Genomic DNA, 24,493 nt, shown 5'->3' with positions numbered 1-24,493 from the left:
ATTGCAGCTAGGGGCTGGCAGGCAGCCAGGGGCAGTCTATTTAAAAGACAGCCTGTTCTGCAGTATTCAGTCTCTTTAGAAACTTCTCCAGGGGAAAAGTGTTGGGAGATCTACAAAGTGGATTTTTTTTTTCCTCCTCTCTTTTCTTTTTTTTCCCCCCCTTCCCCCGGTTTTTTACCGCTCCTCTGCAGACTTTGCAACAAAACACTCCAACTTTGCAGAAAACTTTTCTTTTTTTTTTTCTTTTTGCCTTTTTTTGGCTTTTTTTTCCCCCCTGCGTTTTTTTGCCTTTGCAAATCTTGGAAGAGGAAAGCGGGAGGGTTGAACAGAGCCGATCGAAACACATCTTTGCTTCATACCAAGCTTCCCAGCAGCTCGCTGCGTCGGGAGAGGCTTTTTCTCCTCCTGCAGAAGAAGAGAGAGGGAAGGGGAGCTTTGCATCCCCTCTTCCTTCTCCTGGGTTTTTTTTTTTTCCCCCGCTCTCGACTGCTTTGATGCATTAATAGCAGGACACTGGTTTTCAAGGAACTTTGCTCCTTTCCCAGCCCTTTAGGAAGAGCGTGCGCGTGTGTGTGCGTGAGTGTGTGAAATCGCCGCCCCACCTCCCCATACCCCCCCGCTCCCCCCCGCCTCCCCCTGCAACCTGTAGCCTGCGCGACCCCCGCAGGCTTTTCTCCCTTTTCCCCCTTTCTTCCCTCCCCCTCTCCTTTTGCGCTCCCGCGGATCGCGGCGCGGATCCCCCGTTTCGAGGCGAGAAAAAGCTGAAAGAAGGAGAAAAAGGGAGGAAAAAGAAAAAGAAAGACAAAAAGCAAACGTAGACGCCCCATCTCTCCCAACGCCAAAAGAAAAGCCGGAGGGCCTCGCACCCCAAGAATACACCCCAGAGCGGGGCGCCTGCAAGAGGGGCTGGGCTTTCCGACCCTTTTTAAAATTTTTTAATTTTTTTTTTGGCCCCCGAGGGGGGCAAGCGGAGAGCAAGCGCCGCCTCCCCCCCCCCCATCCACCCCCCGCAGCATCCCCGCCGCGATGCTGCTGCGGCTGCTGGTGCTGCTGGGCGCCTGCCCGGGGCTGTCGCGGTGCCTGGGTTCCTTCGTGCAGTGCGAGCCCTGCGACGGCAAAGCCCTCTCCCTCTGCCCGCCGCCGCCGCTGGGCTGCGAGCTGGTGAAGGAGCCGGGCTGCGGCTGCTGCCTCACCTGCGCCCTGCCCGCCGGGCAGCCCTGCGGCGTCTACACCGAGCGCTGCGCCCGCGGGCTCCGCTGCCTCCCGCGCCAGGGCGAGGAGAAGCCGCTGCACGCCCTGCTGCACGGCACCGCCGTCTGCCTCAGCGAGAAGAGCTACCGCGAGCAAGCCAAGGCCGGTGAGTCACCCTCGCCCTCCCCCGTCCTTCCCGGATGCTCTTCCGCCTCGCCGGCCCCTTTGCCAGCTTTCCGCCCGCTTTCTGCTACCCCGCCGCCACCACCGGACGCTTCTTTCCCCTCTTCCCGGCTGCTCTTCCATGCCCCTCCGCTTGCTTTTCCACCTTTCCGCCTCCCTTGTGCTTTTCTGCTCCCTCCCACCGGCTGCTTTCCCATCCTTCCGGCTGCCTTTCCGTCATCCCAGGTGTTCTTCCGTGCTCTCGTTTGCTTTTCTGCCTTCCCGGCTACTTTTCCATTTTTTCCGCCTGCTTTTCCATCCTTACCCTCCCCAACTGCTCTTCCATCCCCCCTCCCCTGCCGTGTGCTTTTCTGCCTTCCCGGCTGCTCTTCCATTCCCCTCCACCAGCAGCAGCTGCTTTTCCATCTTTCTGGCTGCTTTTCCACCTTTCTGCCTGATTTTTCTCTCTCACACACACGTATACACACCCCGGCTGTTTTCCCATCTTTCCAGCTATTTCCCCATTCCTTCCCCTCCCCATCCCCTCCACCAGCAGCTTTTCCAAGCCCTAGCCACAACTTCCCCTGGCTGCTCTGCGATCCCCCTATTGCTTTTCCACCTTCCCAGCTACTTTTCCATCTTTCCGGCTGCTCTTCCACCCCCCTCGGTTGCTTTTCCATCTTTCTGACTGCTCTTCCATCCCCCCCAGCTGCTTTTCCATCTCTGCGGGTACTTTTCCATCCCCCTAGCTGATCTTCCATGCTCCCTGCTGCTTTTCCCATCCTTCTTTCTATCCATGCCCTGGTCAAACCTCCTGTTGCATCATCTCATAGCTTCACTCACCCACCCCACCCCCCCACCACCTTCCATCATCACCTCTGGGCTGTCCCATCCCCAACTGAAAGCTTTTTCCTCCCACACCTCCCAGATGCACCCTATTAGTCACAGCTGCATCCCACTCCTTCCCCAATTGCATCCTTTACATCTTTCTTGCATCCCTGTCCTCACCCTCCCCCTGACCCCTTTCTCTCGCCATGTCCTCCACCTTGCCCTGGGGCCTGAGCTGGCCTCTGCACCTTGAGACATAGGGGAGGGCACCTCCTTGCGACCATCTACCCCATCCCCAAACTCCTCAGCCCTCTCCCAGGTTTGTTGCTCAGCCTCCAGCTTTCTCCTTGCGATCGTGCCAGCCCTCTCCTCCTGGCTGCCCATTGTTTTGTTGGGCAGTGGGTTTTAGCCCAGGGAGGTGCAGGTGCATGAGGGACAGGGAATCTGTGAAGGCAAAAAATAACGACGGTGTTGCTAATAATCAGAAAGAACAGATTAAAAGCAAGCATAAGGGCTGGCATGGTAGCAGCGGTGCGAAGCCAAGCTTCTGAAATGTTTGCACCTTGCACGTGACAAAAGCACGAAAGAAAGCGCTCCTTCACTTTGGCGCGTGTTGAACTCCCAGTTCTGGATCCTGTAGCTTGTGCAAGGACACTTTCCCTGTATTCTTCCAAGTACATCTGTGTTTCTGCCACAGCGTGAAGGGGAGGCAGGGAGGACGTCTGCACGTCCAGGGGACCGGGGAACCACTTGCCAAAAAAACCCCAGAAGCAAGCCTCAAACTTTTTTTTGGTCCATGAAAAAGTCATTTTTGCTTGTTAGCAAGCTTCTGCTTATACCCGCGCAATGGGAATCCGTTTCTCCTTTCTAGCACCTAATAAATCTTGATGGTTTTATTATTTTTTCCCCTTTGCTGCTTGCAGGCAGTGGTTGTGTTGCTACGCTCCATCCTTACGAGCAAAACCAGTTCTGCGTAACTTCCCCCTCACCCCCAAATGAAAACACAGGTCCAAACTCCCCTAAAATCAGCCAGAAACAGCAAAGCTGAGCTTGGTTTTCTGACGCGGAGCTGGAAGGGGCGAGGGCTGGAGGGGACCTGCGCAGGGCGGGGAGGGTGAAGCCAGGAGCCGCGTTCCTGCCGCGGAGCCCAGGAAGCCGGGCAATAACCCGCTGGCAGCAGAGCTATGTGAAATATCCCGGAGCGCGTCATCCCCGGTGTTTATTTACTCTGCGCGTGTGCACGCGCGGCCAGGGGGCATGCAGTGTGGTCAGGAAGGCGAAGCTATGTGGGCTGGGAGAGTGGGGCTGAGGGTGCAGACCAAAGGCACCTGGAAAAGCTTTGGTGCTTGGCGCCCAGTATGAATCTCCTTTTGTTCCACCTGCCCACTCCTCCCAAGGAAACTGGTCCTTCAGCAGGTGCTTTGCGTGAAAACTTTGGCCGGTCTCCTCATAAGGTCACTACTTTTGGTTTCCTTGGGATGGGGAGCACCTGCTGAACGAACAAGGAGAGGGACAGGAAAGAGGTTGCAGGTTTGTTGCAAAACCACCCCCTCAGCACCACCTGCACTTCCAGTTTGGACTTCCTGAGCGCCGCAGGGAGCTCTTTTCGATGGGTTTTGTTCACAGCCGGGAGATGAGCCTGGATAGGAAAGGCTGCTGGAAGGAGCCACGGGAGACCAGCAGGCTCCTCTTGAGATTTGCACGGTTGCAAAAAAGAAATAAAAAATAAATCAGGAATTCCTGAGGATGGGAGAGGGGAAAAACTCTCTTGGCATTCAACTGGTAGCGTGTGAGAACAAAGTATATTTTCATAGGCGTGTTTCTAAGCAACGGGGCAAGGAAAGAAATTAAGTTTGACTTGAACTTTCTGGCCTCTGCCAGTTTGGCCAGCAGCGCAGGGACCGTGCGCTGGGGAAGCTGGCCTGGCCCTCCGATCTATCAATGACCAAAATTGGCCCTGAGCTGCAAACCGCTGAGAAAGAATCAGCACTCTGCAAAATAAACTATGTGACAGCAGCGAGGATGAGATCAAACTGCATTTCTATCTATTTCTGCTCTTGCGCTGGCTGAGTTTAAAATCGCAGATGCTTTCCTCCTTATAGTCAAGGTGGAGACGCGAGCCTGGGAGGCTGGGCTTGGCTCTGCTCTAGAGCAGATGTCTCGCCTGGGGATAAGATGCTCCCGGGTACCATGCCTCAGTTTCCTCATCTGTAAACTGGGCACAGTGGTACGGAGAAACACTGGAGCTACCAGGCAGAATGTGCTGCTGGTTTGTTGAGCAGTTGGAAATGAAAGCAAGTGTGGGATTAAAGGGCTTTGGTAAGGCTCGTTTTAAGCAGACGGATGTGTAGGTACTGACGGGACGGTCCCTGTAGTCCTTCCTGGCACAGCAGTCAGACACTGTCCTTTTCCGAAAGCCAAACATCGTGGCTGTAATTGACTGTTCCTGGTAAAAAAACATGAATGAGCTTCATTTATGGCACAGGCTGCAGGATTCTGGCTTTTCTCTGTTTTGTTTAGGTTTCCTTTGAAATACACTACGTCTTTCCATTTTTCTCCTCCGTGCTCCCGCCAGACTTCCTCCTGCTGAGACAGCAAGGTCAGGCCGAGCGCCGGGGAGCGGAGGGCACAGATTGGAGCCTGCTGCCCTAAAAAGGCTCGTGGAAAAACAAAGGTTGTCAAATATTTCCTTCTCTTTTCTCATTCCTGCTCTCTTTCTAGAAAACGAGCAAGACTTGGCAAGTTTCCTCCCGAAACCGTGAGCCAACGATAACCAGGAGGGGAAAAGGGGGGGGTTGCAGAATTAGCCCTAAGAAAATCGTCTTTGCTGCGTCAGCTGGAAGTAGGCAGAGGAGGAGTGCCGAGCCCAAGTTTCCTGCAGCTCATGTTCGGTGCAGTCCTTTATCCGACATATTCCCCCCCACCCTGTTTCTCCTTCCCGTGCTCTTCCGCTCCCCCGTTCAGGGATGCAGGGCTTCAGGGGTGAGCAATCGGGGATGTGGCGGGGCAGGTGGGCAGCCCCGCTCCGAGGTCTGGAGCGAAGGCGAGGGTTAGGGCAGGGGTCGTGGGAGTGGGGCGCTTGGAACGCGCCGGCTTGCGACCCTGTGTGGCTGGGGAAGGGACCCGGCTGGTGCCGAGTGGCAGGTCCTTTGTGCAAAGCAGCTCCCGAGCTGTCAAGGCGAAAGCTAGTAGCAACAGGCCTGCAAAGCCTTAGATCCAGAACAGGGCAATCTCCATTTTTCTTTTGATCTGAAGTTTCAACAACAGTAATGATATATTAAAGAAAAAAAAAAAAGAGGGTGAAATCCATCAGGTGCCAGCAAGAGAGCCGGGTTTCTGCGGTGCGTGTGTACGGGGGAGGGAGGGATGAGGTGGTTCAAACAGGAAAGGAGGGGCCTTGGCTGGAAAGATTTTTCGGCAGCCTGGTTTCGAAGGAAGGAGCAAGAATATTAAATAGTTGATCCAAATGAAATTCCTGCCGGGTGCCAGCAAAGTTCATCGGAGAAAAGACGTGGCTCTGTGCTTGCATGCATGAGGGATAGAGCAGGTCCCGAGCTCCCACACGCTGCTGTCAGCCTGGACCCGCTCCAGGGGATCCAAGGGAGCCCCTCCGGAGCCGATACCACCGCAGCAGAGAACGGGGGCTGGCCTTAAATGGGAGCCTCTGCCAACCTGAGGGGTGCTGGAGGAAAGCTGTGTGCTTCCTTGAGTCAATATCAAAGCACCAGCATCCTGCATCCAGATGACCGTCACGGCTTTGGCACGTCGGTGGCCTGAGCAGAGTCATGTGCGTTTGTATGATCACAGCGTGAGGTGTCCCCCAGGCTCAGAAGAGAGGGGTAGGAGAGCTCAGGTCCATTTTGTGCCAGCTTCAAGACAGCCCCCGGTTTCTTTTGTCGCATAGTTTAGCACACGCGTGTCAGGGCAGCTGGGAGGAAGGAGAGGAGGAGAACCAGTGAGCAGGCGCTGCCTCGCGCTGAGCACAGTGCTCTGCTTCCTCCTAACGTCTGCTGAAAGTTCTGCCCGTGCTGGATTGAAAAGCGTCGCAGATGTAGGAGCAGCTGCGGGAGCTGTTATAGCAGTGGCGGTTCCCAGCACTCTTCAGCCAAACTGGAAAGCCTAGGAGCAGTCTGGGAATGGGGGCAGGAACCTCAGCCCCTCCAGGGTTCCTCCTCCTTTGCTTGGCCCGGTGAGCCGCTAAGAACAGTTGCAGCTCGTTTCACCTGTGCTAAATCACAGGGGAGATAAAAGGGCCCATGGCACAGCAAATCCTGCCTGTTTTTGTACCAAGCACTTGGTAGTGCAAATTCAAGGTCAGACATAAATGGAGAATTTGGCTGGAACACGCCTGCCCCTCGATGTGGGCTGCAGAGCAGCAGGATTAATATGCAGAGGAAAGATACGCATGTGAACGTACGCACACATGTACTCGTGTTCACACGCCCACGCACGCCTGCACAAACATTTAATGTGTGCAGACACACACGCGGAGCATTTTTGGCTCTGGGGGCAGAATGGTTTCCAGGCAGCACACAGAAACCTCTCTCAGGTGCAGCGGTTCTGCTGTTGACTGGCACATCGGTGTTTTGGCACCAGGATCAGATATTGGTACACAGATCGGCCCACCCTATCGTCCCACTGAGGAAATGGGATGCAGCAGGTGAGCATATCAAACAAGGGGAGGCAAGGGAGGAGACAGAGGCAAGATATTCCTCTCAGCCAGCTGTGTAGATCTGAACTCACCCCCGTGTTTGGAGGTGGGTTGTGTTTTCCAGGTGGACTAAGTCTACGTTAGTGAAGTACCCTGAGAGATATCCCAGCAAAGGTGCAGATGGGTTGTGGCTTGCAGATCCACCTCCTGCGCCATGGCAGGGCTGGAGGACACATGCCTGGAGGAGATAGCACCAAGAGCACTGAGTGCGCCGAGATCCTGCAAACTTCTTTTTGCCCAGGCAGCAACAACTGACCTTTGGGAAAGAAGAACTGCATTGGGAAAATATGGCAAAGTTGCTGACACGTGGCAAGCTAAGGGCAGGAGAAACAACTTCCAACACTGAGGAGGAGGAAGCAGGTCCTTGAAGACATGGTGCCTGCAGAGGTCAGAGGTGATCCAAGGAGTTTGGTCTGGGTGAACTCACTGGCAGCCAGTATAATAGGCACCTAGTCATTTGTAAGGAGATTTTTAACAAATAAAAAGATAGATACTGTCTGTTTATCCTCAGGACAGCTGGAGCCAAAAGCACGAGGAGGCTCTGCTGGCAAGGAGGAGAGGGAAGCCTACCGCCCGCTGTGCTGGGATCTCCTAAGACCCAGACCCTCCAGGCGCATTTGGCGAGAGCCTCCATGCCAGGTCTCCCCAGCGCGAAGTGCAGGGCTGCCCATGGGTCATGGAGTGGGGTGGCAGCTGTGCCGGCGCACATGGGCCCCAGGGCTGCCTGTTTGAGATCTCCAGGCACGAGTCATGCTTGATGCCTCCTCCCATCCCGAAGGGGCTGCATCACATCTGGTGATGAAGGAGTGAAATCCCCCATCTGCTCCCCCCATGAGACCCTCTATTCCTTCAGCTGTGTAGCCAAGACAACTCTCAGCAAGAGATTGGGTATGAGGTGGCTCTTTGATGCTAGTGATCTGAGGTCCCCTTAGCATGTATGTCAATCCACTCCTCACAGTTAATCCCAGCAGGAGCCGGTGTAATGTGTTTGCAGAAATTTGGGACTCTTGGTGGTTTGATGTGGGCAGGTTTGCTCTCAAGGAAGCCATTTCTCAGCACATTTTGGTGGATCTCCTGTCTGTTTATGAATTTTCCAGGGCAAGTGCACCAACTGCCCATCAGTCCATGTCTTTTAACCATCAGCTTCAGGCTGGGAGACCACAACTGCCTTAAGCGATGCCTGCAGGAAGTTCCAAGCCTCCCTGTCTGCAGAGAGACTCTGGTCAACAGGCTAAACCTTGAGAAGATACCTTGAGTTTATGGTTATGGAGTCAGCAGGCACTTCTTGTGTATGTTTGCATAAAGCCTTTCACTCAGTATTGCCCTCATTCTCCAGACCCCTCTGATATTCCCATCATTTTTCCCCTTTGGCACTGCCTCTTTCATGCAGGATGTGGAAATGGGCTGTCGATACCCCCCCAAGGCAAACTGGCAGTCGCTCCCTATTAGCCTGGTAGGGGTTAATCCTGCAGGCTGCTGAGCACCTTTTTCGCCAGGCCCAAAGCATCCTAGGCTTTCAGGCACCTAATCCCCTTCGTGGGAGCCAGCTACCGCAGCAGTCCTCGAAGGACTGTGAGGCCAAAGCTGAAGCCAGGCTGTTGGCTTCAGTAGGGTTGGAAAGCTCTTAGCAGCAGCCTGCCTTGAGGGCTGTTATTGCAGTTTGGTTTGTTTGCTTGTTGGATGGACACAGCTGGCTCACTGATGGAGATAATTGTTATGTTGATGGAGATAACTGGTCTGGTTGCTATTTAAGGGCAAGAAGGTAATCCTAACAGATACTGAAGGAAATGATCCCCTAGCTAAACAAGAGAGGGAATGTGTCTTAAAAGTAACTTTGGGGGCAGAGTTGGCCAATAGTCATAATTATTTTTGTAGAAAACCAGTAGAAATGTTTTCTTTTTTCAAATTCAGATGGGATTCATCCTCGGAAGACAATTGAATCAACAGGCCTATTTATTATTCATGCTTAAGAAATCAGATGTTATGTGTTGGACTAATAATGAAAATGTAGTAATTAAATAAGCCAGTGAACAACTATGGAACCTGGCTTTCACTTTTTAATTTAAAGGAGATGCTGGAAAAGAAAAAAAACTTTTATTAGGGAGGGACTGCATGTGTAATACCTGTCCAGCAGTCAATTATGGTGCTGCCACAGCCACATGTATGTCTTAATACGACTTAATAACGGCTAAACACAAAGTGACATACAGTCACTTGGCTTTCACTTGCGACTCCTGCTTTTCTGAAGAAATAGCAGAAATGGCTGAAATTTTACCACATCATTTCATAACCATTTCAGTGTTTGGTTGTTTGGTTTTGTAATAGCAGAAGCAGCTTGAGGTTTCAGGAAAAAAAAGCAAAGTGCAACAGAGACTTTGTAATTCCAGAAAGGCTCCAGCCTTGTGGCAACGGGTGATCAGTTGACTTTCTTGGAATTTCAGAACCCAAAATGGAGGTCTGCACCCTTTTCTCCATCAAGGGACCTGTGATACTTTTTTAACTTTGAGAAGCATCTTTGCATCGTGTTGGACCAAAGGGAATTGGTTAGCGCGTGCAGTGGTACGGTGCAAGGAGGGAAGTGGCTGGGAGAGACAAGAGTCATCCGTTAGGATCAAGCTTGGGCGAGTATCTGCTTATCAGTGTTGTTAGAGTGTGAACATCAAACTTCTGGTACTGTTTGCGGTACTACTTATGTGGACGGAGAGATTAAATAATGGCCAGGCCTACTCCAGGTGAAGGCTTTCTGAGAGAGGAAGCCATTAAGAAAGCAGAAGGGAGTCCTGAGGGCAGAGGTGGAAATCTCATCACTCGGAGCTCGTAAAAGTCAGGTCGGAGGGTACATGTGATGATGTGTCATCTGTTGCTGACACAGAGATGAGCAATGGATGATCTCACAGATCTTTTCCATCTGGTTTAAGGCAGAGCTGTGAAAGTCAGGCTGAAGGCCTAGAAATTAATCCAGGCTAGGCTGGAGGTTGCAATCACAGCTGCATGCCTGAAATACTTGTGGTGTTGCACCAGTTCTCGTCCAGCACCTGACACAGGTGCATCTCCAGACTCCACCTGATGTGCCTTCACCTCTCTCTGGGGCAGGCAAAGGGTTTGGCTTTCTTGGCTCTTCCAGTTACTGGCTTCTGTTGAGGCTGACAGACACCCTCAATAATGTAAGTGAGGATGGATCTTGTGATGGAGACCACGACCCTCCAGTGGGAGCAACCTCTCCCAGATTCAGTTCCAGTAGGCCAGTTGTTAAAAGCTTCTGCTCGGTATGATACTAAATCAGATTCTAAATGCTGGCAAAAAGGCAAAAGCCACCTTCATCCATAAGCAGGCCAGAGAGCTTAGCATAAGCTGTAATGGCTGCACCTCTGGTAGGACATCCTCTTGTCAGGATCATCTCCTTTAATATAGAGATTTCCTCTTAATTGCACATTATTCCACATGCCTGTCATACAGTCTTCTTCCCTGAGTTTTCCTCCTTTGCTCTTTTCTGCTCTTAGTTCCTTGGCAGCTTGGTCATTTTTTTGCCACCTTTATTACAACCGATGGAATCTGCCGCTAGGGTGGCTTTGTTGGAAAAGATGCAAGACTAAGAATGACGGAATGATTTCATCCTTTCCAGGAAGAAAAAATATGTGTTGGTCACTATGATATTGAAAGATGATTTATTTAGATTTCTCTGGGTCATTCTTCAACTCAGCTCTCAGTTTCTTCTGCAGTTTCAGCATATGGAACATCTGTAGTCTCCAAATGATGTGAAGGAAATATGTTTTATCTTCCTATCATCAGTGCATCAGCAACAGGAGCTCCTTGATGTAAATCTAATCCTGAAATATTTCCTTCCCCTCCACTTGCCAGTTCAGTTCCCTGGAAGATAACTTTGTTCAGGAAATGTCAGGCCGATAACAAGCAGTTATCTGGAAACAGAGTGCCTGCAATTTTGCAAGATGGCACATGTTGGAATAATTTAATTGTAATAGATGGATGTTTGTTCATCATCTTACCGGAGGGAGAAACTCTGGAAAGTTTCCCAGCTCTTTTACTGATTAGACATTTTGGGTTCCCTCTTGCACTGAAATGGTTGTTGCTGGGAACTGCAAGTCTCTGGCCACTGCCTGTCCACCACAGGCCCAGACCTTCACCTGAACTTGGTGTGTCCTGTATCTGCATTGCTAGCTCCCGAGCCTCTGTTGAGAACTGATCATAGCCAGATTTAGGAGCTCTCTGGAGAGAAAGAGGCAGGTCAAAGACAACACTGAGCCCCAGTCCTTGCTTGTGCATCTCAGCTTTGCTCTTCCAGCACAGCATAGATGCTTGGAGCTTGCTGACCTAGCAGCTAACAACATGTAGGGAGGAGCTTGCATCACGGAGCTCCCCATCTCTAAACCTGCTTTTCTCCTTTCTCTAGAGAGCTGCTCCCGGGGAGTTTTATTTTGTGGCTGCAGCAAGGAAGGGCAGCTCAGGAAAGTATCACTTGGCACACAGCAACGCAGTTAAAGTTCCCATAGCCGTACTTCTCCCACCTCCGAGGCACTGGCTGGCACTGCGGAGAAGTGGTGCTGACCCAGAGATCCGTTCCTACAGATAGGCCCTGCACTTCCAGAGCAGAACAAAACCTGAGCTAGTTCCCTTGAGAGCTCCTTTCCCACATGCTGAGCTGCATCTCTCCCACATCCAGCTCTGTATGAGGACACCGAGGTCATCAGGACGATGATCTCCCTTTCCCATGAATCCTATGTGAACCTGGGGGCAGCCCAAGCACCTGATATTCACGCTCTGCAGGTGAGCCCTGGCTGATGCAGCAGAATCTGCATCCGCAGGTTTCTGCTGAGGAGACAAAAATCTCCTGAGAAAGAGCTGCTGTTCCAGGCTAGTCGAGCAAAGCAAAAAAAAAAAAAAAAACAAAACCAAAACTTTAAAAAAAAGATATCACAGTATAGCACATCCCTCTGCCATCCATCCCTGCTCTACAAGGCTCTTCAGGTATTCCTTAGCAGTTCACAAGCATCCTACTGGGCCTTGGTTTAATAGAATGGAGATAAGTCTTAACCTAGGGTTGAGTCCTTCCAGCCCTCTGGCTGCTTTTCCATCTCTTCTCTGAGCTTGGTCCTACTGATCCGTATCCTTCTCTTTAAAGGTGTCTCTGTGGGACAAGAGAATGAGGTCCCAGCAACTTTCACCATGCTGTCACAGGGATTTAAGGCACTGGGATACCCCAGAGCTCTCTTCCAAAAGCTTGTGTGGCTTTTGGGCTGTGGACCATTTGGGCTCTGATCATATGTCTTTGGTAGGGGACTGGGCATGGTGGGGCGAAGTGGGTGTTTTTGTGGTGCTCCACGATGCTTTGACAGCTAAAGGCTTCCTTGCACTCTGCAAGTCACACAGGTGATTTGCTGCCTTCAGCAGTCATTGAAGTACTTGATTCCCAGTGAAGGAAATAGGGTCTGGGTTTTCTTAGCACTGCTTTTGTACCTATAAAACCGTTTGGTACTGCCACCCATGAGAGCTGCACCACAGGCTGCAAGGGGACCACTACTGCAGAGTATTTATCTTTCTTAACTTCAGACCTTTGGAAGCCTACGTGAGACCATTGGAGTCACGGAAGCAGAGACTGGAGCCTCCAGAGATTTGTCATTCCACCCTAAACTTGGTGCCCAAGACAAATGATGGGGCTAGTCAAAATTTGGAGAGTGCAGCATCTCCGCAATGACTTAGACATGGAGTTGAGCCATCCAGCAAAGTCCCGACACCTCTGTGTTAGCAGACGGGCGTTAGTTGACACGGATCTGTCGTAAATGCCTGTTGCGCATTGCTGGGACTTGGGGGAGGTGGGGTGGCTGTCCAAGCAGGGCTGCTGTTTTTCTGTCCCTCTCGGTGTGTGGTATCTCCTCCCAGTCTCTCATCGCCTGCAAGCATCACCAACATGCTCCCTCGCCAGTCCAGCCTGCCGTTGAGTCCCCACCAAAGCACAAAAGTTCGTCGAAGGTCCAAGGCACATTGCAGCTGGCTCTCTGGCAGCCAACGCCCTGGGCTAGCAGAGGGACTGGCTGGAGCCTGCGTTCCCGGCCCTGGCTGCTTCTCCTCTGGTGTGTGCCAGACGGCCTGGGGCTGGGCGGCCACCTGAGATCACCGCCTGACTTCACCAGGGCGGTGGTCCGGAGCAGTGACCCTGGCCCTGGGCATTGTGCCTGAGGCGACTCCACGGGGCTGTGACGTGGGGCAGGGGGTCATTCACCGCCACACCGTGGGGTTGTGCCGGCGCTGGGAACAGAAACGAGCTGTTCTTCGTTAGGGCGGTGAAAGCTCCCTTCTGTCTGGGCTGATCCCGATGACCTCCAGGGAGCTCAGGAATGCTTTTGCTCAGTTGTGCTCTCCAGCTGCCAAAGGGTGCGAGATGAGATGACCCTGCTCGCTCTGCGTCCCTTCCCCTCCTGCCTTATCCCTTCCCTGTCTGCATTTTGGGAAAGCAGCTGTCCCTGTGTGCTGACCAGGACAGGGGGATTTTTATTTTCCCATCATGGTCACAGGTGCAAGTCCAGGCTGGGGAGGATCTTGCCTGCCCATCCCAGGAGGTTTCGGCATAGGTCAGGCACATCCCCTCCTCTGGAGTGGGGACAAGTGGGGAGGGCAGCTGGGGGAAATTCATGATGGGGGTTTTCACCAGCCAGGGACCTGAGCACAGACCTCCTGTATAAGACTCAATCTGAAGAAAAGTAGGTACATCTCTAACGTGATTTGCAAGTGCAAAGGCTGTTTTCAGGCATAGCACCAACATTCCTCCTCTCCCAGCCACAGGGAGCCCAGGGAAGCTGCTTTACGTTGCCTGGCAAGAACCGGTACCATAAAGGATGGAGAAGGAAGGAGAAATGGGAGGATCTTGTCCCTCTGGCAGGTACAGGGAAGAAGACAAACACTGATTTCAGCATCACTGCCTTTGCCTGCGTGTGCATGTAAAGTCCAGCAGGAAGACGTAAGAAGCTGGCGCGGGGCTGGGCAGATAATGGAGCGGCCGTAGACAGGAGTCTGCAGCTGTTTGTGCCGAGGAGCTGTTGTTATGGGTGAAGCTCGAAGGAAGTGTCTGGATCTGGCTCTGATTAGCACTTCAGGGTCCCGATCGATAGGAACTTTAGAAACATCCCACCCTCTCTCCCCCAGCCTCTCCCATAAATTTTTTCCCCTTCTCCATCGTGAGCATCAGCTGCCTAGGTGTCTGATTCCAAAATGTTGTCCCTACCCCCAAAAAGAAAGCCAAGGTGTCAGAGATCACCTAGCTAGGTTTGGAAAACACCACATTGTAAGCAACGATGGGTCAGAAACTGGGTTTCTCCAAAGAAAGCTGCTGCCAAGGCCCAAAATCACAAGGAGCCCATTGGAAAAGCAGGTGAGGTCCTGCAGCTGAAGATATTCCCTTCTGGGCACAGTGGGAGATGGCACTTTATCCTGGGGGTAAATCCACCTCCGGTGGACAGCGGAGACATTGTGCACTGTTGCGCTGTGCTGTTCAGTGGGAGAGACTTGCTGCTTTATAACCAGCAGTGTCTCAGCCCTGGGTAGTGTCAGCCTGAATTCTCATCTTGCAGTGGGCACCTCTCAACAGAGATGGCCCAGTCTGGGATCAGAGGAAGGACTGGGCAACTTCTCAAGGTCTCCACCAGTGGTATTTACTGTCATTCCTATGCTAGAGCTTTAACTGAGATCCCTGATATGTCTTTCTCCAACATCTTCCTGCTTAAGTGATGTATTGTGTTAGTGCTCATGCTGTAAATAATAATATACATGATAGTAATCAAGAGGGCTGTTTAGCAAGGTTGTGCTGTGGTTGTGCTTGTCCTTCTTAGGTGCTTGTGGCTTTTTTGGGGGGGGGGGTGAACAGGACAGCAAGTCCTCTAGCAGTGGACTGTGGATGTAACGAGCACGGATCGTTAGCAGCAGCAGTCAATAGATACTTTTCCTACCTTCCTGCCAGAAACCAGTGAAAATGTGTTAGGAAAATTCAAGCCTCCTAGCCATTTGGAAAAAACTTCCTGGTGCGCTCTGTAATGTCAGCAAGCAGGGAGGCGGTGTTCCCACACACCCCACACCCACCTGTGTACACACACACACACCCTGTGGGGACCTCACACGTGTCCCAAACGTCTGGAGCACAGAAGCACCCAGGCTGGGTTTTGGCTCAGGTACAGGAAGGTGCACACATCTGGGTGATGTCTGTCAAGGACAGCAGGCAGCTGGACAGGAGCAATTTGCAGCTTCCCAGAAACTGTGCCTGGTATTTTTCTGCTCTGTGTCCCTTCTGTAGGGGCAGGGTGAAAGGGCTGGAAGTGGCTTCTGCTAGGGAGCTCCCACTGGCCAGCCTGGAGCTGGGAGAAGGCACTAAGCCCTCAACCCTGGTGCAGAGAACAGCCCATGCTCTGCTGTGGGTATTTTCTGCCTGCCAGGGCTCATGGAAACCTGAATAGATTAGGACATCAACAGCACAGTCCTTCTGGCCTGACATGCGTCAGGAGCTTCTCCAAATAGATGTCAGGAGCATCTCCATATACGCTCGCCTCTCTTTCCCTTGGTCTTCCATGGGCACTGCAGTATCAGACCAGACACAAAGCCATGGAGTGGCTCTGAGTTGAATTCAATCTCCTGCCTTGGCTCTAGGGTCAACATCTCCTTGAGCTGGCTACAGCTCAGGTCTCACCTCCAGGCTATCCAGGCATCCTCAGCTTGGCCAGCAGTGTCATTCTTCTGTGTGGCCAGTGAGCCTGACACTTCTGCTGAGAGGTCACCTCCTCCAGCGGAATGGGGAGAAGGGATGGAGATGTGAGAGCCACCCACCTCCTGCTTCCCACTGTCCCCCAGCTGGGGACAAGGTGAGGAGGGCCTTCCTGCCCATCCCTTGTGCCCATAGCCAAAATACAGAGATGTAGCGTGCTCTGCCTCTGCAAACAGCCGCCTGCCTGAAACCCAGTCACCAGGTTGGCAAGGTGGATGGGCGTAGGTGGGAAGGGGCTGTGTGGCGGGCCAGATCCTGACAGCAACGGAGGAGGAACTCCAACCTCCTTCCTGAGTCTCAGACAGGCACAATTAGGGCTCATTCAGGGAAACTGGGTGTCTCGTCTGGAGCAGATGCAGAGTGGTGCCAGTGCTGCCTGCCACGAGCCAGCCCAGGGTGGCAGAGGTTAATGAATGAACTGGTGGGTGAGGATAGACAGGCGGGTGCACAGGCTCTGAAGATGCTGACGTGGGTGTCTGGTCCCGGTTGCAGCGGGCAGCTGCAGGTTGATGTGGATGAGCTGGCCAGGAGGCGAAGAGAGGGGACTGTGTGGGTGCTGCCTGCCTGGGCTCTGCCTTTCCATCTTCTGTTGGCAGCGGGAAGGTCCCTCACCAGCTTCTCAGAGCTTGTCAGGAGTTTGTGTGTCAGAGACCTCAGCCCTTCCGTTTGTCAAAATTGTCTTGTTCATATCAAAGGGGGTCAGTTCTAGGAGCTTTCTCGGCCCTGCGGGAAGCACTGGGCTCGGGCTGGGAGCTGGGCAGTTTTCGGTGTGCACCCACCCTTGGCTCCCTCTGCAGAGTGCTGGGCTGCTGTGGCTCCCACCTCCCCTTGCCGAAAGGGCTCCATATTAGTCCCCAGCTCCCAGCCCGCTCTGGCTTGCTGACAGCTTGCAGGAAGCAGAGAAATAAGGTGTTTGCAGAGGGTCAGGATGCTGACCGTAGGAGTGGGCTGAGCCCCTGCAAACACCCACTGCGCCGCGAGTCCTGGGGACTGGACATCCCGTGCTGTTTTTCTGACTGAATCCTTGCCGCCTTGTCTGGTTTGTTTGTTATTTTAGGTTTGCCCAGGTAGCTGTGCCTCTCTTATTTGTTGTTGCAGAGGTAATGAGCTGTGCCCTTCTGGTGTTTCTGTAGGGTTGCCTGCACTGGTGTGAATCCTCCCCTCCCCTTAATTACTGCAGGGCAGCCCAGGGAGATGCCCTGGCTCTGCCTTGCCCAGCCCTGGCAGTCGGTGCCAGAGGGGATTCCCGGGACAGATCACAGCCTATTTCATTGCCCTGGAAGGGCTTAGTCACTGCCGGTGTCTCCGGTCTTCTTTCAGACTTCAGTTGCAGTATCTTTGTGGCAAAGAATGCGCTTCTACTGTGTCATTTCCTCAGGGACAAGATCATTCCCAATTAAATCCATTTCTTCCCTATCCCTTGTCTGTCATCCCCCTGTAATAGAAGAGCCCTGACCCTGGTGGGACTTTGAGTCCTGCAGCAGGAAAAAAACCCCAAGCATAAGAGCATCATGGGGCAAAATGGCAAGAAGGTCCTGTCCTGGGAGTACGTGTGAGTCCCGCTGATGGTGCACGGAGTTATTTACATTGCTGTGGGCAGTTAGGAGGGTGCTGAGTCTGGGATGCTGACCCAGCTCTGTTCTTGTGGAAAGACAAAAAAAAAAAAGTGCTACTTTAATAAATAAGTGGCTGTGTTAAACTTTCCAGTTTTCCTGGGAAAGCGCAGGTCTGCCTTGGCAAGGAGGGAAGAGAGACTGGCAGCTGTGGTACTTGGGGGTCCAGAGACCAACCTGTTCCCTCTGCCTCCTCCAAGGCCATCCCGCTGAGGGGGTGTGTGACAGGCCAGTGCTGCCACGTGCCGCTGAGCACCCCATCCGTCCCCCCTCACCAGGTGTCCCCGGGCAGCCTGGTGGGGCAGAGCCATCCTGCTTTGCTCTGGGGTGCATCTGGGCTCCAGGAAGCAGCTGGTCTGCAGGGAAACTCCTGTTTGCCTTGTTGGGAGGTGGTTTATCTGCTTTTATTTTCATCCTGAGCCTTTTGCTTTGGTCTCAATAGTTATGTTGCAAGGAGGGGCAAAATTGGTGCCCTGCTATCTTCACCATAGGGTTGCAGGAGGGAATGAGCCAGGTTCACTGGTATCAAAGTCGCGGGAAACACCGTGGGGTGAGGGATTTCAGCTGCTCTGATGCTTTTTGCCCCTGACACAGTGGGTTCCCTTGTGCTTGCTTGCCAGCCCCAGCACAAACCTGGCGTCAGCGCAGGGCTGCTGGGAACCAGGGGCTGGGAGAGCGGGAGCCTCAGGAGCCTTAAACTCTGTTCAAATTTATTCCAGAAATAACTCTTTTTGACTCCAGTGGCTGTACTAAATGTCACAAGTCATCTAAGTTTAGACTCTCACCAGCTCTCTCCTATATATAACCACACAGGGCTCCTGGCTGCATCCTGCCGGCACAGGTCACGCTGGAGCGATCCGGGGGGTGTACGGGAAGGTGACTGCTGTGGGCAGAGCCTCCTCCTGTGCCATCGGTACCAACGATGACAGATACAGTCAGGCAGCACGACTTGGCAGTGTTACCCCAGGCTTTGTTGGCTGTTCGGTGGCTGCCAGCGGACAGGGGCTGGTTCGGTCCTGTGAGCAGGGGACTGTGGGCTGAGGACCCTGGAGATCCCAGCACTTGTCAGTCGTGTCTTCGACGTCACTGCCAAAGTGTCTGCCCAACTGCACAGTGGCTTTGCTGTGTGATTTACCTTGGCTTTGAGTTGTCTCATCTTCAAGCATCCCTGGCTTTTGCTCTTGCATCTGCAAGGCAGGATGGAATGTGAATTTGTCACTTAATCCTCTCACCATGGCTAAAGAGGGGCTTCTCTGCCCCTGGTATGCCATCTGGTCTTTTCTGGGTGCGGGATAACCCTCTCACCAGTTCTTCTCCACTGAAACATAGCAGATGATGGTGGCCTTGTACGTAGGGCCTCATTCTGACCCCCAAATTCTCCATGCCCTCAGACACCTTCCTGTCCTGAGCTCGGGGGTCACATGAAAGCCATGCCAGGTCCTACACAGCAGGTTAAAGCCAGAGCTGTAGGCAGCAGCTGGGAAAGAGATTTCTTTGGTCATTCGTTCCCATCCTGCCTGGTGCAGAGATGTCTTCTGAGGTCAAGCAGGAGGCTCTGTGCAAAAGCAAGCCCCAGTCAGCTCATGGAGACCTGATGGTTTGGTACCTCTTCTCTTCCAGAACGGGAGTCCCGAGAGCATGAGGAGCCAACCACGTCAGAGATGACAGAGGAGACCTACCCACCCAAGGCCTATCGGCCCAAGCACGGGCGCCTTTCTGAGCTCAAGGCTGAGGCCCTGAAGAAGGACCGCCGGAAGAAGCTGACCCTGGCCAAGTTTGTGGGCATGGCTGAGAACACAGCACACCCCCGCGTCGTCATCCCTGAGCTCCGGCAAGAGTTTGAGCTGGTGGGTGCCTTTGCCTTCACTCCGCAGGGGTCCCACAGGCAGGGGGCTGCGGGAAGGATTTGCCCCCCTGGGGAGTGGATGCTGGTGGCGGGGGACAGGGGACCTGAGGGCATTTGCAGCTGGAAGCTTGCTGCAAGGTGCTCCCCTTCTCACACTCCATCTTCTCCCCGCTTGCAGGGCCCCTGCCGCAGGCACATGGAGGCATCCCTGCAGGAGCTCAAGAGCAGCCAGCGGATGGTCCCCCGTGCTGTCCACCTCCCCAACTGCGACCGAAAGGGCTTCTACAAGAGGAAGCAGGTAAGAAAGAGCCCCGTGCAGGGATACTTCCCACCCAGGGAGGATCTGCTGCCCTGGGTGGAAAGGATGGAGGTTTTTTCTCTGCTGGGCTGGTGGGAAGATTGCTGCGAGCATCTTCAGGCACGGTTGGTGGGTGGCCTTGCTGATGGCTCTGAGTACCATCCAGCCTGAGGTGAGCATCCTGAAGGAGTTGGTGAGGGAGGAGGAAAAGTCAGAGAACCCTGGGCTGGAGTAGCAGTGGAGATGGAGGTGTGCTGAAGGCAGAGAGCAGGAGCTAGGTCCTAATTAGGGGATTGCATCGCTGGGGTGAAAATGGCAAAGCGGAGGGCTGATCCTGATCCCCAGCTCGAGGGAGCCACGTGGAGGCTGGTGGCCATCTCCTGATCTGTGCTCTTGGCTGTCTCCCCAGTGCAAGCCCTCCCGAGGCCGGAAGCGTGGGTTGTGTTGGTGCGTGGACAAATACGGCATGAAGCTGCCAGGGACTGACTACCTGAGCGGAGACCTGCAGTGCCACGCGTTTGACAGCAGCAACGTGGAGTGAAGTTGCATCCCCTCCCTCCGTCCCATCACTACCTACCCAGGCTCCCTTCCACCCTCCCCTCCGCACCTCCCTGTGCCCCGGGACTCCGATTCCTTTCATCTCATGTAAGAAGAAAAAAAGAAAGGAAAAGAAAAAAGAGAAAGGAAGGAAAAGGAAAAAAGATAAAGGGAAAGAAAGAAGAAAGGTAAAGAAAGGAAAAGCAAAAAGAGATAAGAGAAAGGAAAAAGAAAAGAGAAAAGGAAAAGAAAAGAGAAAATAAAAGAAGAGAAAAAAGAAGAGAAAGAAGAGAGAAAAGAAAAGAAAAGAGAAAAACAAACCCTGAAGAAACTGAGGACTCGGAATCTACAGCAGCCTCTTGACAACAAGGACTCAGCAAGGAAAGGACAGAGCCAGAAACAAACCAGCGCGGCCGCGCTGCCTCCCCGTGCCTCTCCCCAGTGCCACCCGTGCCCCCCTGCCGCAAGCAGAGGCCATCCTGATGTAGGAAGCTCTCCGAGTTGGTGATTTTCCAGTAGGGGTTTCAGGCAGGTTAATTTTTTTTTTCTTTTTTTTGATGGGGTTAGCCAGTCATTTTATAAAGGGTCTTGAGAGAAAACCTTGCAGCCACCAGCATTACCCCTCCTCGCTGCAGCCCTCCAGAGTCTCCTCCCCACGTCACTGGGACTCACTCCAGTCGATTTCATTTGACTTCAGTCTCGAACGACCACCCCGCATCCAGGCAGATTTTGATGTGTTGGGAGGAGGCGTGGGACTGCTGTCTTCATGTCTGGAGATGTGCCAGGGAGGGAAACACAGCTCCTGCAACGACATGAATACTACCCCCAGAATTATTCGTGGACATCAAAAAGAAATCATCCAAAAAGGAAAGATACCCTTCTCTATCCGGTTCCCCTCGAGCATAAGGTCAGAAATCTTCCTGGACAAGCAGGACTCTGGCTGTTGTCCGTCCAGGTGTGGAAGCATTTGTCACCTCTGTGTGTGAGCATGCGTGTGCACAGACGTGGCTTTTCCTCCTTGCAGAACTTCACCTCAAAACCTGCAATCTGGAGGGCTCACCTGTAAGCAAGAGGAGAGATGTTGCCCCCGCCCGAAAAAATAATAACCTGCCAGACTAAGCACAGGAGGAGTTATGGAGGAGTATCTGTGCCTGCGGGATCAGGGCCCCGCTGACGCCGAAGGCTGCATCCGAGCCGACCCCGCAGACAGTCCATCGCTGTCCAGACTGAAGCATCCCTATATGGGGACAGGGGGATCAGGGCCAAGACTCTTCACCACCCTTCACCATCACGAGGAAGACCAACAGACCAACTATGGAGATTTTTATTTTTATTTTATTTTTATTTTCACAGCCAAAAAGTGGTTTGCTCCAGGGGAAAAAAAAAAAAAAAACTACACTTTGTTTTGTCTTGGATTTTTGATAAGGCTGGTTTATAGCCTTCCCCATGGATTGGAAAACGCCGCTCTCCATCCTTTCACATTGAGGATACTGCTCATGTTGCCATGACTGATTCCTGCCACCCTGCAGTAAGATCCTGCAACGGGCCCTTGCATTTAACCTGGGACCCAGCTCCTTGTTGAGTGACAGCAGCCACCGTGCCGTGGAGACCTACTGCCTCAGACGTGCTGGGACAGCCCTTGGCTGCCTTCTTGATTTTTTTTTGTTGTTTTTAATTTTTATGTTCGATTTTGGGACTGTTGCCTCTTGCTTCCCCATGACAAGGGTCTCCACAACATTGGCGCTGGGAGGAGATCCTGCAGCGAAGGGAAGGAAGGAAAGGAAAGCGAGCCGTGGGGTCTGGGTGCTGCGGTCCCAGTGGGCAAACACGCACCCACTGGGACCACATCCCACTGCCATGGCTGGAGCCAGCAGCTGGCGCTGGCCGAAGGACACGGCTGATCTCAGGGGGAAGGTTTTTGCACCTCCAAAGGCCTTTTGAGCATCCCGGACCTGGGCAGGGAGGAAAGGGGGTCTACAGTGCCACCGGGTCCTCGCCAAGGGTGATTTGACGCCAAGGGGTGGAAACTCCTCTCCATCATCAGTCGGGCTCCCTCATAGCTTCCGATGGCGTGGCATTGCTCCCCGAGCACCCCGTGGGCCCCCCACCAGGACACTTGTCCTGATTGAGGGTAGGACTGGATGCCCCACAGTTACTTCCCTCGGAGTTTCGGTAGGGGCGAGTTTTGCCGATGGATTTCCACAGAGATCTGGTGGGGCATGTTTGGAGCTGGGAGCAAGGCATCCTCCCTTACTGAAAAGAAGGGAAGGTGCCACCAAGTTTTGATCTGCCCCTCCCAAAAACCTACCAGAGCAGGGTGACCCCTGTGTTGCTGGAGGGGAGCATGATGGGTGCTGGGGGTGAGGGACGGACCCCTCTGGGCTCTGCAGAGCTGATGGAGCAGGGTCGGTTTGACCAGGGTGGTGGGTTAATGGTGTGGTGAAGGTGGGGTGGAGAATGAGGTGAATACAGCAGCAGCAGGAGGAGGAGGAGCCCATGCTAACCCCAAGGGCCACTGGTCACCATCCTGGATGCTGTCCCTGTCTCCTCCGCTCTCCAATCCCCCTGCAAAACCTCCTGACTGTTATAGGCCAGTACCACCTTCCCCAGGACCCTTCCCTCCTTCTGTGTCCCTCTTTCTTGCTTTTTTGTTCATTTGTTTGTTTGTTTTGTTGTGTGAGTTCCCAAAACTTGAAAGCCTTTGGCTGCAGAGAAAGGAGATGTGCCGCCGGGGTGAGATGGGAGTGGGCAGAGGGACCGCAGCTCCCCATGGACCTTGCAGGGCGAGGGTGAGCTCAGGGGGCCCGCTGGTGGTCTCATGACACGGCCACCATGGTGACACTGGGAGGGGGATGCAGGGAGCCTTTCTGACCTCTCCCTGAGTCTCAGCCATGGCCCTGGGAGTCCAGAGTACCAAAATCTATCCCACACAGCCTCCCTCCCTCTTATACACCCAGCGCTGGGACAGCACTGCCTGTCCTGTCCCCACCAACCTGGAGGGAGGAGGATGCAAGGAGGGGGCTGCGCCACCTTCACTCCCCACCTCCCCAAGCCATTTCGACTCCCGGGACATGGCACCAAGTGACCCCCAGGCCGCCCGCTCCCTCGAGGCTCCCCGGCAGGACGAGGCTGTTTCCAGGCTGCACTAATGTTTAGGACCGGGGTTGGAGCGTGGGGGCAAAAGCAGCTTCAGGAGGGGTTTTTTTTTCCCCCCACCAAGGGGCAGCAATGATGAGATGCTCCCGTTCTCAGCACCCAGCAGCACCCATTTGCATTTGGGATGCGAAAACCAAAAGGGACAGATTTGGGAGCTGGGGAGGGCTGGGCGAGCGGCGGGGGGAATCAAGGGATGTGGGGAAGTGTTGGCAATTTGTGCATCGGGGAGAAGGCTCGAGGCTCGGGGGTCTTTGGCCATGGTGTTTGCACCGAGCCCACACTGGTACCTGGGATGCTGGCTGGGAAGGAGAGGACAAGGATGGCACGGGGTCAAGGACAGCCCTTCCACGACATCTCCCTGGGGCGCAGCACTCAGCGGCTGGGCTACCCCTTGTCTGTACTGCAGTGGACTTTGAAAACCACTAGTACAAGAGCATTTTGCACTATTTCTCTGCTCTCTCCTCCCTTCTCTTTTTCTTCCCGTTCCCCATGAAAACTTTATTTTTGTTGTTGTTTTTTTTCCTTTTGTTGATGATTTTTTTTTTCCCCGAACGGAGCATTGTATATTTAATGACTGACAGTTCACTTCGCTTCCAGAGCACTGTCCTGGCCCTGGCTAGGAGCCCTGCCTACTGCGCCCCCCTCCCCAGTCCCCCCAGCCCCCCGCCACTGCCACCGGGACAGACGTCACCGCGCACGTTACCCACCATTGTAACACAGTTGTTGAAACACACACAGATTCCGAGTTTCTTGCCTGGTTTTATCTTTAAGCAATACTCACTACACATTTTACGGTAGCTTTTTATAGCTTTACATACATACGGTAGCTCTGTTGTTTCGTTTCGTTTTGTTTTTGTTGTGTTTTTTTTTTTTCCAGTAAACAAAAAATACTCATAATCTTACTGGTGGGGAAAAAAAAAAAGCAGTTTGTGAAAAACTGACAATGGAAGAAGAGCTTAATGCTCTGTTTAGCATTTTGTACTTAAAAAAAAAAATCTCACATTTTATTAAAAAGTGAAGATTGCTGTATACTATTTATTCAACTTATAATTTATGTTACTCTCTGATCTTTGTCTTTTCTCATGACAAAGCATTTATTTAATAAAGTTATGCATTCAGTTAGCTTGTGCCTGACCCTCGTAGAGTGCCTGCCTGCCGGGGAACGGCCGGTGAGCTGCTCCGGCCCCGAGCATCCCCGGCCAGTCGCACTGTGCCCCTGGGGGGCTCAGCCAGATCCATAGGGGTGCTGGGGGAGATACAGGGCACGGAGTAACATGGTGGCAATGATTTAGGAGAACTTTTGATACTGGAGGGATATGCTAAGGCATAGAATGGCAAGCTTGAGTGTAGAGCATCCTTAAAGCGGAGCTGCCCTATTATTTTTAGCAAT

At 53.0% G+C, this 24,493-nt stretch overlaps 1 protein-coding gene and 1 long non-coding RNA gene across 2 annotated transcripts; one reads left to right on the top strand and one right to left on the bottom strand.

Moving 5' to 3' along the window:
• On the bottom strand, positions 1-1,321 carry LOC147600188 (uncharacterized). Its single transcript, XR_015258948.1, has 2 exons — positions 1,194-1,321; positions 1-405 (listed from the first exon to the last, which is right to left on the bottom strand). It is a non-coding gene; the product is annotated as an uncharacterized LOC147600188 (long non-coding RNA).
• Positions 476-24,225, top strand: IGFBP5 (insulin like growth factor binding protein 5). The gene is made up of 4 exons (XM_010122716.2): positions 476-1,357; positions 18,887-19,113; positions 19,291-19,410; positions 19,820-24,225. Exons 1-4 carry the CDS (start codon positions 1,027-1,029, stop codon positions 19,949-19,951), a joined length of 810 nt encoding a protein of 269 aa, XP_010121018.2. The 5' UTR covers positions 476-1,026; the 3' UTR covers positions 19,952-24,225.
• Positions 24,226-24,493: the final 268 nt, after the last annotated feature.

Source organism: Chlamydotis macqueenii, chromosome 6 (assembly GCF_036417535.1).
Source record: "Chlamydotis macqueenii isolate bChlMac1 chromosome 6, bChlMac1.mat, whole genome shotgun sequence".
Classification (NCBI taxonomy): Eukaryota; Metazoa; Chordata; class Aves; order Otidiformes; family Otididae; genus Chlamydotis; species Chlamydotis macqueenii.
The sequence above is the reverse complement of the archived record's forward strand: the minus strand, read 5'-3'. Positions and strand labels throughout refer to the sequence as shown.